The sequence below is a fragment of the Chiloscyllium punctatum genome, chromosome 17, assembly GCF_047496795.1.
Source record: "Chiloscyllium punctatum isolate Juve2018m chromosome 17, sChiPun1.3, whole genome shotgun sequence".
Lineage (NCBI taxonomy): Eukaryota > Metazoa > Chordata > Chondrichthyes > Orectolobiformes > Hemiscylliidae > Chiloscyllium > Chiloscyllium punctatum.
In genome coordinates this window covers 63,252,307-63,271,651 of record NC_092755.1, presented here as the reverse complement: position 1 = coordinate 63,271,651, position 19,345 = coordinate 63,252,307, and the positions used below count along the sequence as shown (strand labels likewise).

The 19,345-nt window shown below is 39.9% G+C and overlaps 1 protein-coding gene across 1 annotated transcript in view; it reads left to right on the top strand.

Moving 5' to 3' along the window:
* The window catches only part of vsig10 (V-set and immunoglobulin domain containing 10), a 45,129-nt gene that overhangs the window by 9,818 nt on the left and 15,966 nt on the right, over positions 1–19,345 (top strand). Inside the window, exons 3-7 of the mRNA XM_072587313.1 lie at positions 1,688–1,957; positions 4,081–4,365; positions 4,526–4,633; positions 8,353–8,365; positions 13,059–13,195. Coding sequence (XP_072443414.1) covers positions 1,688–1,957; positions 4,081–4,365; positions 4,526–4,633; positions 8,353–8,365; positions 13,059–13,195 — 813 coding nt within the window. The remainder of the gene's footprint in view (positions 1–1,687; positions 1,958–4,080; positions 4,366–4,525; positions 4,634–8,352; positions 8,366–13,058; positions 13,196–19,345) is intronic.

The following is a 19,345-nucleotide window of genomic DNA, read 5'->3' as shown; positions in this document are numbered from 1 at the left end:
AGGCATTCAGCAGGTGACTGAATAAGGGAATAAAGTGAACAAAAAGTAGGAAAAAGGAAGCCTATTCAAAACATTTTAAAAAGTGTGATGTATTTAATGCCATAAAATAAGTGGATGTATCCTGTGAAATTAAGTGAGGATACATTATTGTCAATTTTTGCTAAAACTTAGATTGTATTCCTTTGAGTTAAGAAAGTTTAAGGGCGATTTAATCGAGATATTTATAATGATAGTGATTTGACGGTTTCACTATATTAATTCTAATTTCCATTGTTGGCATAATTTTACAGCACGGAAACAGAGCCTTTGGTCCAACCAGTCCATGCTGAACATAATCTCAAACTAAACTAGTCTGACCTGCCTGCTCTTGGTCCATATCCCTCCAAACCTTTCCTATTCATGTACTTATTGCCTTTTAAACGTTGCAACTATACCCACATCCACCACTTCCTCAAAGTTCATTCCACACGCAAATCACCCAGCGTAAAAAAATTTGCCACTCATGTCTTTGTTGACTCTATATTTTCTCATGATCACTTAGGCACAAAATAATAAAGCACCTTTATCACATATACAAGTGCTGATCTGGAAAACGTGCCCTCAAAATTCTTTATGTCAAGTGAAATTTTCAAAACTGAAGTTCATGAATTTTCATTGAATAACGATATTGAGTGTAATGCTGCCTCGAGGCTGTTCATTGGCTGCAGCGACCTGAAAGGTCTCACAGACAACTCGGCCCCGATATGTTATTTTGCTAAAAAAAAGAGATGTACACAAAATAAAGTTAGAGGACAGATTAATCAAGAGATAATGATCAAAGGTGGAATTCTCTCTAAAAACATCTCTCTGTCTCATCAAGCTTTAAGGTACTGCTTAAAAGCAATGTCTCCAACAAAGCTTTGATGTGGTTCTGTGTCAAATTTTATTTCAAAATTGTCCTCTGGAGGAGAGGTTTTATTGCCTTAAGGATGCAGTTTGAAATCAAGTAATTGTAAGTGATCCTATTGTTTCAAATATTGGGAGACCTGAGAAATAGAAAGTTTCCTTTTTTAAAAGAAGTCTCATAGTAGCCATTTTGATATCGTGCGCACTGACTTATCCATGTTGCTGTTATGTAATAATTGATAAGAATATATTATAATTTTAGGAATTAGGAGCAGGAGTATGCCCCTCAGTCTTTCTCCACCATTTAACTAGATCATGGTTGATCTAGTTTTGATAATTGACTATGTCACTAGCAATCAAATCACCAACCAACTTAATTCAGTTTTTTTGAAGAACTGAAAACGAAGGATAAACCGCAGACATGAATGTAGAATTCAATCATGCCATGCTCTTTCATAAAGTAGCTAAAGGGCTTAAGAGCCTTATAATTTTTATAGTTCTGTGCACAAATCAGTTCATGTAATTGAAGGAAATTAAAAATAAAGGATTCCAAAATGGAAGAGAAATCATCCAAATACAAAATTCATCTATTGGGAAAAAAAAATCCAGAGAGCAATTAATTTCTGAAGCTTTTGAACTCATTGTTCAGACCATGGGACTAAAAGCTTCTAGGGGAAGATGCAGTACTGTTGCGGCAAGCATGAGCCCTTTCCCATTCAACAAACTATGTATATGGTAATCTAAGTATTATAAAGCAAAATCTGTTGTTAGTATACTTTGGCTTTTAATGTTCATTTTTCAGATCCACCAAAGGGACTTCCAGTCTGTCATGCATCAATTTCAGAAGATAATGTTCAGCTGTTTTGTTCTTGGACTGAAGGATATCCCTATCCGACACTTGTTTGGTCAAATGAAAATCAGGAACTCGGACCTGATGGGCTATCTGGGTCAAATGATACCACAGTACTAGAAATAAAAGGTTCAAATCTACGCGATGGTCAATTGTTTAAGTGTGTGGGTTATCACATTGCATACGAACAAAGGATGGAAAGGTCATGCTCATTGACATTGAGTAAGTAAAATTTGTTCAATATGCTATTTTTCCAACATACACAGTGACCATCTTTTGCTGACCACATGATATTTACAGTAAATTGAACTGTAAAAATAATTTAAGGCAACAATAAATACTCATTTGCTGAGCTGCTGAGGTACTGTCTTTTACCATATATGGATATCAAACAAGCTTCATGCTTTAAAGCAGATGGCCTCATTAAAGTGGAAACTGAGTGGTTTACACACATGCTGGCAAGCAACTTAAAAGGCAAACCCTGGTTATAAAATATGTTTTCTACATTTGGATGAAATTAACTCCTTTGTATTTGATTGTAGGTGTAATCCAAAGAAAATCTTTTTAAAACTTTTTTTAAAAATCAGGTTTCTATTGTATTGAGCAGAGTTGAAGTTTACTCATAGAATCATAGAATTCTTACATTGTGGAAGCAGTCACTTCGCCCATCATGTCCATACCGACCCTCCGAAGAGCATCCCATACAGACTCCCTTACCTAACCCTGCATTTCCCATGCACTTCTTTGGACTATGGGAGGAGACTGAAGCACCTGGTGGAAACCCACACACACTCAGACACAGAGAATATGCAAACTCCACACAGACAGTACTCTGAGGCTGAAATCGAACCTGGGTCCTGGTGCTGTGAAGCAGCAGTGGTAACCCCTGAGCCAACGTACCCCCCACTGACATTCTCTGACATTATTTCAAAATTTGATGCCAAGGTTTGAATCCTTGTTGACCTTCTCAAAAAAAACAATAGAATGTTAATCTGTGTCTCTGGTTTATGGGGGAGAACTTGTACGAACAGGTGCCAGTTGAAGCACTGCTGTGATAGCTCAGTGAGAAACTTAAAGCAATCATCGTTGCCTTGGAACTCAGACTGTTGAGTGTGAACACCCACTTTGGGAAGGCCTGATCTATGTTCCTGAAGTTAAAATTAATAACTTGTATTTTAAAGATTCATTTAGTAGTTAGTAATATGGGCGATCTTGCAGTTCACATCACTTACACTGCTGTGTTTATTCTACACATTCACCCATTTTGGACAAATTACACTGAAGGACCTTCCATTACCATAAACATTGATTGCAATTTGGAACACAGTTGGTCATTAGCTAACTGAAACCACTGTTCAACACACGTTGAACATGAGGAATACTTTGAGGATTGTGAGCATGAAATAATTATTTTCTGTCAAAGTGTGCTGAGACTGCAAAATTCTTTTTGTCTCCCCCAGAGATGGAGGTGGGGTCGGTAAGGTAAAGGTTGATAGATTTTTGATCAACAAGGGAGTTAATGTTGTATCAGGGGTAGACAGGAACATGAAATTGAGACCACTGTCGGATCACCCATGATATTACTGAATGGGAGAGCAGGCTAGGGGTCCAAATGGCTGCCTCTCCTAACTTGTGTGTTTGATTTTCTGCTGTTAAGTATTTTACAGGATGCCCCAAGCAACAAAAATGACAGCCTACTGAAACCAAGCTGCATTTAATTTTCAGCTTATTCAGCAAGAATCGCATCCACATTGCATTCTTTGTCCGCACTGATCAGTATTTTCTGCATTTATAATCGTAAGAAATTGTAATTGTATATAAATGCAAAAAAAAGCTTTTAAGTTTGCCAATAGCAAATAATGGTAACAGAAGTGTAGAGACTGATGGTTCCTGACCTGTTTTGGAGGATCATCTCAAAGGAAGGAATATTAAAATTTTGAACTTACATTACTTAAGTTTAGTTTCTAATTTGTGAATTTCTTAAAATTGATCTAACTGTGACCAGATGCAATGACCATCAAGTATAGCAGGAAAAGGGCATTTGCACAGTATGCTTGCATTTGTGATAAGCAAATGTTTTTTAAAAATCATAAAATTTACATTAGGCGAGTTTCAGTAAATGTTACTTGAGATTTTTGAATGACAAGTGTTTAATGTATTCATCTCATGGATATTTTCAGTTAATTACACATTTTTTCCCCTTCCATGTTTCTCAAGAAATGTTTTTTTTTCTCACTAGTTCTGATATTTATTCAATTGCAGTGTAAAATTAGCTTAGTATTTTAGTAAGCAAGACTACAATATCTATAGGATGTTGCATGAACCATTACTCTTGTTTGTTCTAGAGGCTCCACTTCCAGAGTCACAACCTCTTGTAACTGGATATGTAGGGAAGAATACAACACTGACCTGTCACAGTAAGGAAGGAAATCCACCCCCCAAATTGACTTGGTGGAGAAATGATGAGGTGGAAATTCTCCCAAACAGTAAATACATAATCTCAGAAGAAGGTGTTGTTTCAAGCTTAACAATATTGATGCCCTCAAAAGAGGAGGATGAAGGAAGATACATTTGCAAGAGTGAGAATCCTCTGGGGATTAAAGAGGTCGAAATATGGGTCTCATTTAACAGTGAGTTAATTACTGTAACTATTAGACTAAATAAACTTTTTTTGGCTCTTTTTATATGCGACATGATTAATGAAATAGAATAGTTTTCAAAATTCACTTGTTAAAACATCATTTTGTAGCAATTGACAATATTAACTTTGATCTTCCTCTACACAAACAGCTAAAGTCATTTCTGGATTAGTTGGGGGAATCACTATTTTTGTACTCCTAAGTGCTGCAACAATCTTTGGAGTTTTACTGTATAAAAACTGGAACAAGTTAATTACCAGTAAGTACTAAACATTTTTTTTTATGTTCAGCAGCAATTATTCCTAAGTAGTTTGTTTAGGAATAATTATTCCAAAGATGTCACTAGGATTTCAATAAAATGTACTAGCTTGTGAAATTTTCATACTAGATCGAACTGAACTAAAGTTCGCAGTTTGACAATTTATGAATATTACTCTTTAAGGTTATTATGTTTAAGGAGACAATTCTGAACTTGTAGCATTAGAAATGCTTTTATGTTATCTAATTAAGTTTAGTTGTCTCCTGGCTTCTTATCTATTTCAATAACTCCTTAGTCTTTTGTACTTTTACAGTGTAGTGCAAAAACCCACATTGTATATTTGTTATTTCAGTTTTAGTTTTATATGTATTACATTTATACATTTAGGACACTAATTTTAATTCAAACTTTGTACTTTTAAGGTGTGTTAAAGCCTCAGGCTAGTCTATCTCCCACTTCATACTATGTCCCTGTTTACAGTTGGACTTTATTTGTAAATCAGTAACTTCTGTTTTTCATAATCACTGTCTTACCTTCCATCCCCCAATCAATACGGAAGAATTATAATCCCATTGGAATTCTGTTTAGAGTTTTATGTCACAGTTTGTTTTGTGACTTATTTAATGTTTCATCAGAACAGAATGCCTGCAAAAATAAATTAACTTGGCAATTTTCCCTCTTATACAATGATGTGTTTAGGAATAGTAATGCACTGTTGTGAATCCGTTACGGATGACAGGAGGTTTTGACTAGATTTATCAACAGTTCCTACAACTGGGGATAAGAGCAGTTTATCTCCTGTCTGTACCACCGAGATACTTGTTGAAAGTAAAGAATAAATCAAGTTTTGCCATTAGTCAGTTTGAAGACCAACACAAATGTTACAGGGATGGGCATAGAACAGCCAACCAGGTTACTTAATTGTGTTTCCAGAAATGTAATTCAAGTTTTTAAAAATCATTCATGGGGTACGGTCATCACTTGTAAGGACAAAATTTATCATCCGTTTTTAATTACGCTTGTGAAAATTGAGGTGAACTGCCTATTTGATGAGCTGCATTCACTATGGTACACCTGCTGTGCTGGTAGCAAACAAGTTCCAGGACTTAACCCAGTGACAGTGAAAGAATAGCACTTTGGTTCCAAGTTAAAATAGTGCATGACTTTGAGGGAAACTTTCAAATACTGGTGCCGCCCTTCTCATATTAGATATAGAGGTTGGAGATTTGGAAGACACTAAGGAGCCTTGGTGAGTTGTTGCATTGTATCTGATAGATGGTACATATTGCTGCCACTGCACATTTGTCATGGAGGATGTGAACGCTGAAGGTGTTATATTGATGCTAATCAAGCAGGCCTCTTTGTCCTATATGGAGCCAAGCTTCTAGAGTCTTACTGGGCTGCACTCATCCAGTCAAGTGGATAATATTCCATCATGCTTGATTGTGGACAGATTTTGAAGTTACTTACTGCAATTCTCAGCCTATGAAGTGCTCTTATAGGCACATTATGTATATCACTTGACAATTCAATTTCTGTTCAAAGGGAATCTCCAGCAAGTTGATCGTGGGGAGTTCAGTGATACTACTATTGAATCTCATGGGGTGATTGGTGGATTCTGTCTTGTTGGTGATTACCTGGCACTTGTTTGGTCTGTATGTTACTTGACATTTATCAGCCCAAACCTAAAGGTTGTTCGCATCTTACTGCATTTGGACATTGACTATTTCAGTGTTTGCGACGCAGTCAGTACTGAAGATATTCATTGAATGCACATTATAATGAGCGAAGGTCATTGATGAAACAACTGAAGATGGCGAGACTTCAGAAATAACCCTGAAGAGCTCCTGCTGCATTATCCTGGGACTGAGATGATTGACCTCCAACCCACAATAGTCATCCTTTCTGCCATTGGCTCCACAACAGTTTTGCTCGGTCTCCTTGATGCTATACAGTCAAACACTATCTTGATGTCAAAAGCAGAGATTCTCACTTCCCTTTGAGTTCAGTTCTTCTGTTTGAACGAAGGCTGTAATGAGGTCAGGAACTAAGTGAGTCTGGTGGAATCTAAACTGAGTGCCAGTGAGTAGATTATTGTTGAGTAAATATTGCTTGATAGGCTGAAGATCCCTGTGAGTGTTTCAGCCTTGGTTTTTGCACTGATATGCTGGCCTCTCCCTCACCCCCTGCAACAAGCCTAGTTGAACAACTATGTCCTTTAGGACTCCGCCATCTTGGCCAGTAGTTGTGCTGTCACTCCCCGAATGATGATGGACATTTAAATCCCCACCCAGAATACATTGGTGCCCTTGCCATCCTCTGTCCTCCAAGTGATGGTCATCATGGAGAACAACTGACTCACCATCTGACTGACTGGTGTTAATAGTGGTAATCAACAGTTGTTTTCTTCACCCATGCTTGATATGATGTCATGAGATTTTGTGGAGTCCAGGGTCAAAGTTGAAATTTCCCGGCTAATTCCCTCCTGACTGTACACAATTGTTCCACCACCTCTGGAATGGCCATCATGATATGTGGAACATTGCATTTAAGGTGTAATTTCATCTGAATGTGTCCGCCTGTTGCTTGACTATCCTGTGGGACATTCCTCCCAATTTTCACAGTAGCCCCGTGATGTTAGTAAGGAGGACTTTGTAGCTTTTTCAGGTTTAGTTTCCAGTGATTTAGGGTTCCATTTCTGTTATTAGATTTTGAAGCATTAAACTGGGTGGCTCGCTAACCATTTCAGAGAGTGTTTAAGCACCAACCACATTGCTGTGGTTCTAGTGACAGTTGGGCCACACCAGATGAAGTTGGATGATTTTCCTACCCTACGGGATATTAGCATAAGAATGTAAGACATATGAGCAGGAGTAAGCCATCTGGCCCCTCAAGCCTGCTCTGCCATTCAATAAGATCATGGCTGATTTTTTCTTGTGGACTCAGGTCCACTTAGCCGCCCATTCATCATGAACCTTAATTCCTTTACTGTTCGGAAAATCTATCTGCCTTTTCCTTAAACATTCAACAAGGGAGCATCAACTGCTTCACTGGGCAGGGAATTTCACAGATTCACAACCCTTCAGGAGAAGAAATTCCTTTTCGGTTCAGTCCTAAATCTGCTCCTCGTTCTTTTGAGGCTATGCCCCCTAGTTCTAGTGACCTTCTCATTGTCAGTTTACAATAATCAGTACTGGCCACCACTGGATTAAGTCTTAACTCCAGATCTACTAATTCCATTCAGATCCCAACATCTGCCATGGTGGGTTGCAAACCCATGTCTAGGAGAAAGTGATACCTGTCCATCTTCCTTCCTACTTAACACTATTCCACCACCATCTGCATCCATCTCTTGCCTTCCCAGCTACATTCCCCTCAGCCTCACCCCACCCCCCTTTTTATCTCTCAGCCCCCTTTCCCCTCCACTTTCCTGATGAAAGGCTCATGTCCAAAATATTGACTCTCCTGCTTCTACCACACTTTTTGACTCAAATCTATGTCCCCTGAAAGCATTTGCCTGTATCACTGGATTGCTAGCCACCATACCCTTAGTCTGTAAGAAATTTGCTTTCTTTTGAAAAGGTGTTTATTAACCTTATATAAACTGACATTTCTTTTTGGTACATTTTTTAACTATATTGTGAAGTACTGACATTTGGTTTAACAATGAAACATCACCACCGCTAAACATGAGTTTTATTTTCTCTTTTATTTTTCAGGAAGACATTTTTGGTAAGTAATTTTTTTCTCTTTAAAAAAACATGCAAACTGACCAAGATTGAAACCTTTCCTATATGAAATTCTTTTTTTAAAAAAGAGCAATTGGAACTACTGGCTGGATAAAAGTGATTTTCTATTTTAATTTGATTTACATTCTGCAGTTACTTCATGCTAATTTCTAGATTTATAATGTTTTGAAATGGAAAGGATAATTTAGAGAGGATATTATGAATGAAATCAAAATAATAAGCCATAAGTTTTATCCGGCTTACACCAGCTGAACATGGAATCTTGAAGCAAGCACCAACACAATTACCAGCCCAAACTGAGAACTCCATTCTCAGGATTTATATAAACAATAACCAGATCCAACTGAATTTGCTGCAAGAAAAGTAAAGGGTTCCTGGTGTAATACCAGGAAGGTCAGCACACTGGCATCAACTCTGGTAGCCCCCTCTAATATCAAATTTGTGGGAACCTTAAATTTCTGCTTGCTTATGCTGTTTAAAAATAAATTACTGGATAACTTAAAAGGTTAGTGTAAAAACAGAGCTTCACATTATCAAGATGAGAGTATATATTTTTTGGTCTCTGGAATCTTCATTTCAAATTTGCAGTGTTGTGAAGATGTGGGTGCACTCTATCTTTGAGAGTTAAAAGCTAGCAGAACTACCTGACAGCACCAAGCGTTCTGAATCAGGTAACAATGTAACACTTGGTCAAAAACTAGATAAGTTGAGTTGCCTGGAAATGTCAAAACAGATTTGAATTAGGCCAATCAGTTTAAATTATACCCTTAAAAAAAAACAAACTCCAATCAAGTTTGAATTGAATATATTGACAATCTTAAAAGTAAACGACACAATCCGATGCTTTGAGGGTATAAGACCAGGGAAAAATTGAACAGTTGGGAGGAGAACGAGCAAGCCAATGACATCTGCAGATTGCCCGGAGAATAGCTGTCTTAAAGGTACCTTTATCAATCTGTGACCTATGAAGCAGAAATCCCAAAAAAGAAGAAAAAAGATTCAATATCTGGCTAGTTTTTGAAGTTTAATTTTGGTAAATCTTAATTGGGGGTTTTTTCGGACTAGTATTATAGAAGGCAAGGTAAAAGGTTAGAGGAAGGAGTAGTAAATAGTTGTTAGTTAATTATTCTCTGTTATACCTTTAGAAAAAAGTGGTTCATTTTTAATTTAAATAGTTCTTGGCCTCTCGAGTTTTCACAGATAAATCTTTTCTGTGTTGCTGGTTTAGATTAAACAGGAGGGTTTACCCTACGTCGTAACAGTAGACATAAATGTGTATATATGACCAGTAAAAATACTTCGCGAAAAAATTGCTATCTAACTGAGCAGCCAAGCACTATATTAAATTTATTACAGACATGGAGCAGCACGGTGGCTCAGTGATTGGCACTGCTGCCTCACAGCACCAGGGTCCCAGGTTCCATTCCAGCCTCGGGCGACTGTCTGTGTGGAGTTTGCACATTCTCCCCGTGTCTGTGTGGGTTTCCTCCGGGTGCACGGTTTCCTCGCACAGTCCAAAGATGTGCAAGTTAGGTGAATTGGCCACGCTAAATTGCCCATGCTGTTTGGAGCGTTGGTCAACGGGAAATAGGTCTGAGGTGGGTTACTCCCCAGAGGGTTTGTGTGAATTTGTTGGGCTGAAGGGTTTGTTTCCACGCTGTAGGGAATCTAACCTAACCTAATAACTGATTTGGGAGGAACAACTGGCAATGGAAACATGTAATTGATGAATGAATGCTGAAAGATATGAAAGAACTCAAAGGACAAATTACAGTCTTTTAATATAGCAATATAAAGCCATAGCTACTGCTTTAGATATACGTATCAAGATATAATGTACAAGACCATTGAGGTTATGAGTTTATACAAGGCAATGCTGAAGCCAGATTGACATCACTCTGGTGTTTTTGGTACTTTATCACGGGCCTTTAAAGCCTGTATTCTCAAGAATGCACTGGAATGAGAAACTGCAGTTATGCTCCAGTAAGTATCCTAGTTGAGGCCAAAACCAGTTTGCATTTAATGGTTAACTATCCAGCCAAAAGAGATAGGAGAAAGTTTTGAAATAAATCTCTGTACAAAGAGTTGTTGGATAATTGCCACTGGGAGAAGTTGAAGCAAAAAATTGTGTTATTTATTCCTTTCTTTGATGCAATGATTTGAAGCAGATGAAAATAATAAGGAAAGAGCTGGTTAGTGTAATTGGTTTATGGCTCTTTTGCAAGGTTTGTGAAGGTTTGTAGCTCAGGTTGAGGTTTAGGGTGTAGGTTTGCTCGCTGAGCTGTAGGTTTGATATCCAGACTTTTCATTACCTGGCTAGGTAACATCATCAGTGGCGACCTCCAAGTGAAGCGAAGCTGTTGTTTCCTGCTATCTATTTATATGTTTCTCCTGGATGGGGTTCCTGGGGTTTGTGGTGATGTCATTTCCTGTTCATTTTCTGAGGGGTTGATAGATGGCATCTAGATCTGTGTGTTTGTTTATGGCGTTGTGGTTGAAGTGCCAGGTCTCTAGGAATTCTCTGGCATGTCTTTGCTTAGCCCAGGATAGATGCGTTGTCCCAATCGAAAAGGTGGGTTTTTTTTCATGCGTGTGTAGGGCTACAAGGGAGAGAGGGTCGTGTCTTTTTGTGGCTAGCTGGTGTTCGTGTATCCTGGTGCCTAACTTTCTTCCTATTTGTCTTACGTAGTGTTTGTGGCAGTCCTTGCATGGAATTTTGTAGATGACATTGGTTTTGTCCATGGGATGTACTGGGTCTTTTAAGTTTGTTAGTTTTTGTTTGAGAGTTTTGGTGGGTTTGTGTGCTACTCGGATTCCGAGGGGTCTTAGTAGTCTGGCTGTCATTTCTGAAACTTCTTTGATGTATGGTAAGGTGGTTAGGGTTTCTGGCTGTGTTTGGTCTGCTTGTCGTGGTTTGTTCTTGAGGAATCAGTATTTTGAGTATCTGTTCTTCTTGAATACATTGTATAGGTGGTTCTCCTCTGTTTTCTGAAGTTCGTCTGTGCTGCAGTGTGTGGTGGCTCGTTGGGATAGTGTTCTGATACAGCTTTGTTTGTGTGTGTTGGGATGGTTGCTGGTGTAGTTAAGTATTTGGTCAGTGTTTGTCAGTTTTCTGTGTACGCAGGTTTGAAGTTCTCCGTTGTCCTTTCTTTCGACTGTGACGTCCAGGAATGCGAGTTTGTTGTCGGTTTCTTCCTCCTTGGTGAACTTTATGCCTGTGAGGGTGTTGTTGATGATGTTAAATATCTCTTCTATCTTGTTTCGTTTTGTGGTGACAAAGGTGTCATCTACATAGCGGACCCAGATTTTTGGGTTGATGGTTGGTAGGGCTGTTTGTTGTAGGGTTTACGGCTCCTCTAGTAAAGGGCCCATAGAGACTTGGGAGGACTGAATATGGACCTTGTGTTCTCGATGTTAGTGCTTAATTTATTTGTACAAGAGGAAACCAATATTTTTTCAACATTTAAGTTATTTGTTTACAATAGATGAGTGAGTCAATATTGTTAGAAAAATAATGAAATGCCATATAATTGTTTTGAGGAACCTGTCCTGTGAAACCTGAAGACCAGTGACATTAATCATAGATCTTTTGTGTTCTGTTAATACAGCAATTGGCTACTCACTGCTTTATTCTAAGATGATGCTTGAAGCTGTTACTTCAAGTTCTCATTACTAAGATCTTAATAATTACAGTCTTGGGCTGAAGAATATTGGTGTTGGCCGCAAGAGCCACATAATGTTTGAAAGGGAACTGGGTCAAAAGTCAATAGATGCATAAAGACATGTCAGGCTGGATTTTAACATAAGCTTTGGAACTCCGCAATTGGTTCCCAAAAGGGGTCCCAGCCCCAATTTTCTGGCAATGAGACCAGTGTACAGTTTTCTCCAAATTGGCTACTCCTGTGGTCTCAGTCTTATTAAGAAAGCTATGTGGAAACTTAGTGTTGGCAGCAGTTCAGAACCCACAACAACCACACTGGGACAGAAGGTGCTGCTAAGGCAGGCTGAGGACAGAGAAGTTTGCCTTGACAGTGAGCTGCCCTGAGAAGCACTTCTGGACAAATCGTTTGGGCTTCCACTGGGTATATTTCTGCCCACTGCCTGCTTTTAGAAGTGTGGACCCTCCACCTCCAATAGTTTCCCAGACCCTTGCTCACCAGGGGCTGCAAAGTGATGGTGAACTTGCAAAATCACTCCATTATTGGAGGCTTGAACATACTGGTTGTCTACCCACTTCCAATTTTTCCTGAAACTGGTCATTGGTGGTAGATATGTGTAGAGTAGTCACCATTTGCAGCTTCTTGCTCTCTTCCTGGCCATCTCTGTCTCCAAACCCACTGTGTCATGTGACGAGGAAATTTCAGCCCATTTTTGCTTTGCTGTATACTTTATGTAATTCTGGTGTGGTGTAAATGTTTGCCTTTGAACAAGGATTCAGAGATAGTGCTGACAAAGCTAATATTTAGCTGATATGTTGCTCCCACTTCTCTTTTCCCACCCTCCCCACCACCCCCCTCCCACACCCCCCAACTAAATCCTAGAGGATTGCAAATTATAATTTTCATCTAGTATTGTTGTATACAGGATCGTTGCACTAATTTGCTTAACTGTAGAACAGTTTTCTCTTGCCAATAACTTGTACTTGATCACAACATATCTTGATGTTTCTTCTTTAGGCAAACTGGTTCTACTGTTTTTACCCTTGTGGACTCTGAGGAAGAGAATGATTTTGTGGAGGAGGGCTCATCAGGAATAACCTCTGTTATTAATCATCAGACTGCTCAGACAATGAATGGTCATGCTTCTGTGGAAGGTAAATAACTTTTTGAGGTGAATTAATTGGAAATATATTCATGACATAATTTATAAAATACAAACTGTTTTTTTTAAAAAAAGCTAAAACAGTATTTTTGGTTTGTGATTATTTTCTTCTTAATATTTGTGTCTGTCTTTCCGTACCAGACAACTTCTGTACCTTGGATATTAGTGAGGGGGATAGGAAGTGAATATCATTTCTATATTCTCCATGCATACCTATGATTTGATTAAATTCAGTAACTCTGATTGGTTTGGATTGTATTTGCAAATGAAGAATGTCGATCTCCTGCCTGTCAATGGTACTTGACATTATTGAAGCTTGCATGGCAATTACAAGACCTGGGTTTGAGTAATTCCGTATTTTAATATACAAAAATGCTTATCATTTTTTATTTTATTGTTTCCTTCCCAAACACCATCCAAAACTAACTATAAACTAAACTCAATGTGGGAGAATCTCAGCCAATCTGGCAGAGAAAGAAACAAAGTTAGCTTTTAGAATCCAGTCTGATGGTTTTTTCACACTATGAATGAACCTTGACTTACCCTTCACGCCAGTTTTCCTTTTAAGACCCATTCTCAAACTTAATAAAATGACTGTTTTTGCTAACCCTGCTAATTACATTTTACCTTTGGCTTAGCATTTGGTTTTCCTGAAATTTGTAAAGAGCTTTGGGATTTTCTGCTTTGAAGGTGCTGTACAAGTGAAAGTTGTTGTTGTTGTAGTGGTAATAATTGGGATAAAGCTATGCTATTGATTTTTGATTGTGTAATATTCTTGCCAAATTTACAAGAATGGGTCAACATGGCTGATATTAATTTCACCATGTAATGCTTTCCTTCCTTGTAGAGGGAGTGAACTCAAATTGACTTGATTTCCTTTGTAATTCTGCCAAATTACTTAATGTACTTGGATAATAGTCCATGTGAAATCTTGTAACAAAGCTATGAAACAAACTGCTTCAATACGGAGAATCTCTCTCTCAAGGCCATTACCCTTAACAGGGTCTAATGTTCCAGCATCAGCCGTAGTTTGAATTTACCCTTGGGGTGCATGATATAAAGTCATATTGAGGCATCTCAAAGCAAAACATGCTGTTTGAGGACAAGTAGAATTTTATTGTGTATTCTGTCGTATTAAATGTTTTGTGATGTACTTTTACAAAGTTTATGAATAATGGTCTTACAAGTGAAACACTGCAATGGTTTGCCATAACTATCTCCGAATGGGCTGATAGGGAGACTATCCCAGTCCTGTTGCCTTATGCTAAGCACGCTGGGATGATTTACAGGCTGAGAACCTGTTTGGCCAAACTCACCATCCATAGCTTACAAGCCCTAGCCTGACACTCCAACCTGTCCTGAGACAGGAATATTGCCTACTGCACCACAAGGCCCCTAATATGGGAGAGGAGCATCATGGGTTCAGTGCCCTTGTTTTTGGAAGTTGCCCCACCAGATGAAATAATTGCTCCACGTTTACCCAATAAGGAACCCATTACATTTTTGAGCACTGTAGTGATTGTAATAAGGTCAGCCAGTTGGACCTCAGAGAATGAGTTCCCTGATTGGGGCTGTTAATTTGGGCCAATCAGGAAACCCTGGCTGATAGATAAAAACTGGAGTGTCTCCCCGGGTGTCCTTGGAGAAGGAGCACGCGGTGTCCACCAACACCCTGGAGTTGTGACTGGCCACTTGAGTGTAAAAAAAAATAAACAAGGGATTCAAAAAGTCTCCTCAGTTGAGGGACAGGTTTTGAGCTGACTGGTCAGAACCCATATACTGTGCACTTATTAATAATGGGTGACTTGGTGATATTTGCCTCTGTGCAGCTATTTCACTAACCAAAAAAAAAAAAAAAAAACTGGAGTGTCAGAGGTTCTGTTCACTGAGAGCTGGTTCTGAGGAAGCCAGATCAGTGTCAAGGACATTCCACGTGTAAACAAAAGATGTCTCACTGTTAGGAAACCACCCTGTATGGAATTATTTCAAACACCTCGATTGGATTGCCCACTTGGGGGTGAGTTTATATGAACTGTTCTAATAGATAATTAATAATAACAGGTGAAGAGCTCTTAGGTAAATTCCTATCTATTCGTGATAATCTTTCGTGCCCCTTGAGGGACAGTGCTGGACTTCATATTTCTAATTTTTTTCTAATAACTTCTACTGAAGAATCTGTACCTCGGTACCCTGTACCTACGATGTAATCATTTGATTACATGTGACAATAAAGCTAATTTAATTCAATTCCATTCAAAGGGCCTTATGCTTTGAATTCATTGTTTTTATAAAAAAAGTGCTCAATGTCATGACCAATGAAATAGAATGCATTGTGGTATAAATCTGTGCCATACCATGAATGTGGCAGAGTCACTGAATATAATTCAGAGGCTCAAGTTTGTGATAAATCTTTTTTTTTGGTTTGAAACTGCTTTGGCATATTTCCCTGGTGAAGGATTGTTTGAGGTATGTACAGTGAGCAGCAGACAACATTCTCCTCCTATCTGCTTTTCTCTGTGATATATTACAAATGATCAAACTCATCAGCATAAACTACCACTAAAGATCAATAAATGGAAAACAGCTATAAAACTGATGACTAGTCATTCCTGTTTGTGTAAGGGAGTAAATATTGGTTCTAACTAACCCTTGGATGCAACGTAAATTATTAGTGTCTCATGTTTCTGCATTGGCTGTTATCTGATCAGGGCTGACAGAAATAAATGCACAGAACTGCATTAAAAGCAGCCCATTTCAATGATAAGTAACAAATAGCATCATACTACAGGTGCTCGTGTGATGCAGTGGGTAGCATTCTTGCCTCTCAACCAGAAGCTCCTGGTTCAAGACACACTCCAAAAATGTGCCTATGTGACCAAAACAAATTGATTATAAACTTTCAAATTCTACCAATATACCTAAAGCAGGTAGTAACAATGTGAGAGATTCCCAGTCAGCCATACCTTCTGAGGTGTAATATTTTTCAAGAATTAGCATTATCTATAACTGTAGGTTGGTGACCAGTTTTCAGAAAAATAAGCTATAGAAAGAAATTGGGTAGATGCTTTGTAGCCTCGCGCATCTTTGGATGCTGAAACTATGTGTATATTGATACATACTACCACACTGGTTATTGATTATGGGGCGGCACGGTGGCTCCGTGGTTAGCACTGTGGCCTCACAGCACCAGGGTCCCGGGTTCAATTCCAAGCTCGGGTGACTGTCTGTGTGGAGTTTGCACATTCTCCCTGTGTCTGCATGGAATTCCTCCGGGTGCTCCGGTTTCCTCCCACAGTCCAAAGATGTGCAGGTTAGGTGAATTGGCCATGCTTAAATAGTCAATTAAGTGCATTAGTCAGAGGGAAAAGGGGTTTGGGTGGGTTACTCTTCGGAGGATCGGTGTGGACCTGTTGGGCCAAAGGGCCTGTTTCCACACTGTCGGGAATCTAATCTAATCTAATCTAATCTAAATGCAAAAAGGTGCTATTATTGCTATTGGTGCAATCACTTTAAATACTTTTATTTTATATATCCTATACTTTCAATAAAGTAACTTTACATCTGTGCATCTCATGAAGAGGAGATGGTGGCGTAATGGTAATATAATCGGATTAGTTATCCGCAACTCCAGGCTAATGTTCTGGGGATATGGGTTTGAACCTCACCATGTCAGATGTCAATTACTTCAACAAAAATGTGGACTTCAAAGCAGGTCTAATGGTGACCACGTAACTACGATCTAATGTTGTTAAAAAAAAAACCTATCTGGTCCGCTCATGTCCTTTAGGAAGGAAATCTGCCATCTAGACCATGCCTTAGTGATCCTATATGTGACTCTAGACCCACAGCATGTGGTTAACCTTCAACTGACTATCTGAGCATTTGGAGATGGTGATAGATGTTGACCTGGTCAGTGATGCCCAAATCCCATGAACAATTTTTCTTTAGTTGTCCATGTATTGTCCCTTAAATATTCATCAAATTGGTGATTTTCTCAGCAATTCTGTTTGCGCCTGCTGTATGAATTGCAGAGAAATCATAAAGTAATAGAGTCATAGAGATGCATAATGTGGAATCAGACCCATCGGTCCAACTTGTTCATGCCGACCAGATATCTTAAATTAATCTAGAGCCGTTTGCCAGCACTTGGCCCATATCCCTCCAAACCCTTCCTATTCATATATCCATCCAGATGCCTTTTAAATGCTGCAATTGTACCAGCCTCCTCCACTTCCTCTGGCAGTTCATTCTATACACACTCACAGTGTGAAAGAGTGGCCCTTTAGGTCTCCTTTAAATCTTTCCCTTCTTGCCCCCTACCTATGCCCCCCTCTAGTTCTGGACTCCCAAACCTGAGGGAAACACCCTTATTTATTTACCTTATCCATGCCCCTCATGATTTTATAAACTTCTATAAGTTCACTCCTCAGTGTCTGATGCCCCAGGGAAAAGAGCCCCATCCTATTCAGCCTCTGCCTGTAGCTCAAACCCTCTAACCCTTACAACATCCTTGTAAATCTTTTCTGAACCCTTTCAAGTTTCACAACTTCCTTTGTATAGCAGGGAGACCAGAATTGTGCACAATATTCCAGAATTGTGCACAATCCTCCCACCCTCCTCCTCTAACCTAACTTTAAAGTCCACAGGTAAGTGACTCAGTGTTCTTGTTTTTGGAGACAAAGTGTACAGTCATGGCAGTGCAGGCGGTGGAATGTTCCTCCTGCAGGATGTTTGAGGTAGGGGTGACCACCGATACTCCTGCCGACTTCGTCTGCAGGAAATGCAGTCAGATCCTGATCCTCACCGAACGAGTTAGGGAACTGGAACTGGAGCTGGATGAACTGAGGATTATTCGAGAGGCTGAGAGGGTGATTGATAGAAGCTACAGGGACATAGTTACGCCGGAGAACAGAGGTAGCTGGGTAACAGTTAGAGGTGGGAAGGGGAAGAAGCAGACAGTGCAGGGTTCCCCTGTGGTCGTTCCTCTAAAAAAATAAGTATACAGCTTTGGAAACTGTTGGGGGGGACAGCCTTGCAGGTGTAAGCTGCAGTGAAGGGGTCTGTGGCTCTGAGACTCAGAAGGGAAAGGGGGAGAGGAGGAGAGCGCTAGTTATAGGGGACTCTCTAGTTAGAGGGACGGACAGGCGGTTCTGTGGACATGGGCGAGACTCTCGGATGGTTTGTTGCCTCCCGGGTGCAAGGGTCCGAGACGTCTCGGACCGTGTCTTCAGAATCCTTAAGGGGGAGGGTGTGCAGCCAGAAGTCATGGTACACATTGGCACCAACGACATAGGTAGGAAGAGGGGTGGGGAGGTCATTCAAGAGCTCAAGGAGTTAGGCTGGAAGCTAAAAGCTAGGACAGACAGAGTCGTCATCTCTGGGTTGTTGCCGGTGCCACGTGACAGTGAGGCAAAGAATAGGGAGAGAGTGCAGTTGAACACGTGGCTGCAAGGATGGTGTAGGAGGGAGGGCTTCAGATATTTGAACAATTGGACTGCATTCTGGGGAAGGTGAGACCTGTACAAACAGGACGGGTTGCACCTGAACCAGAAGGGCACCAATATCCTGGGGGGTAGGTTTGCTAGCACTCTTCGGGGGGGTTTAAACTAATTTGGCAGGGGGATGGGATCCGGACTTGTAGTCCAGCAAGTAAGCTAGCTGTGTGTCAGGATGCCCAAGACTGTAGGGAGGCTGTGGAGAAGGTAGCACTGACAGGGAATACTTGCGGACACAGAGATGGGCTCAAGTGCGTATACTTCAACGCAAGGAGTATCAGAAATAAGGTGGGTGAACTTAAGGCGTGGATCGGTACCTGGGACTACGATGTTGTGGCCATCACGGAAACATGGATAGATGAGGGACAGGAATGGCTGTTGGAGGTTCCTGGTTACAGATGTTTCAGTAAGATTAGGGTGGATGGTAAAAAAGGAGGCGGGGTGGCATTGCTAATTAGAAATGGTATAACGGCTGCAGAAAGGAAGTTTGAGGGGGATCTGCCTCTGGAGGTAGTATGGGCTGAAGTCAGAAATAGGAAAGGTGCAGTCACCTTGTTGGGTGTTTACTATAGGCCCCCCAATAGCAGCAGAGATGTGGAGAAACAGATTGGGAAACAGATTTTGGAAAGGTGCAGAAGCCACAGGGT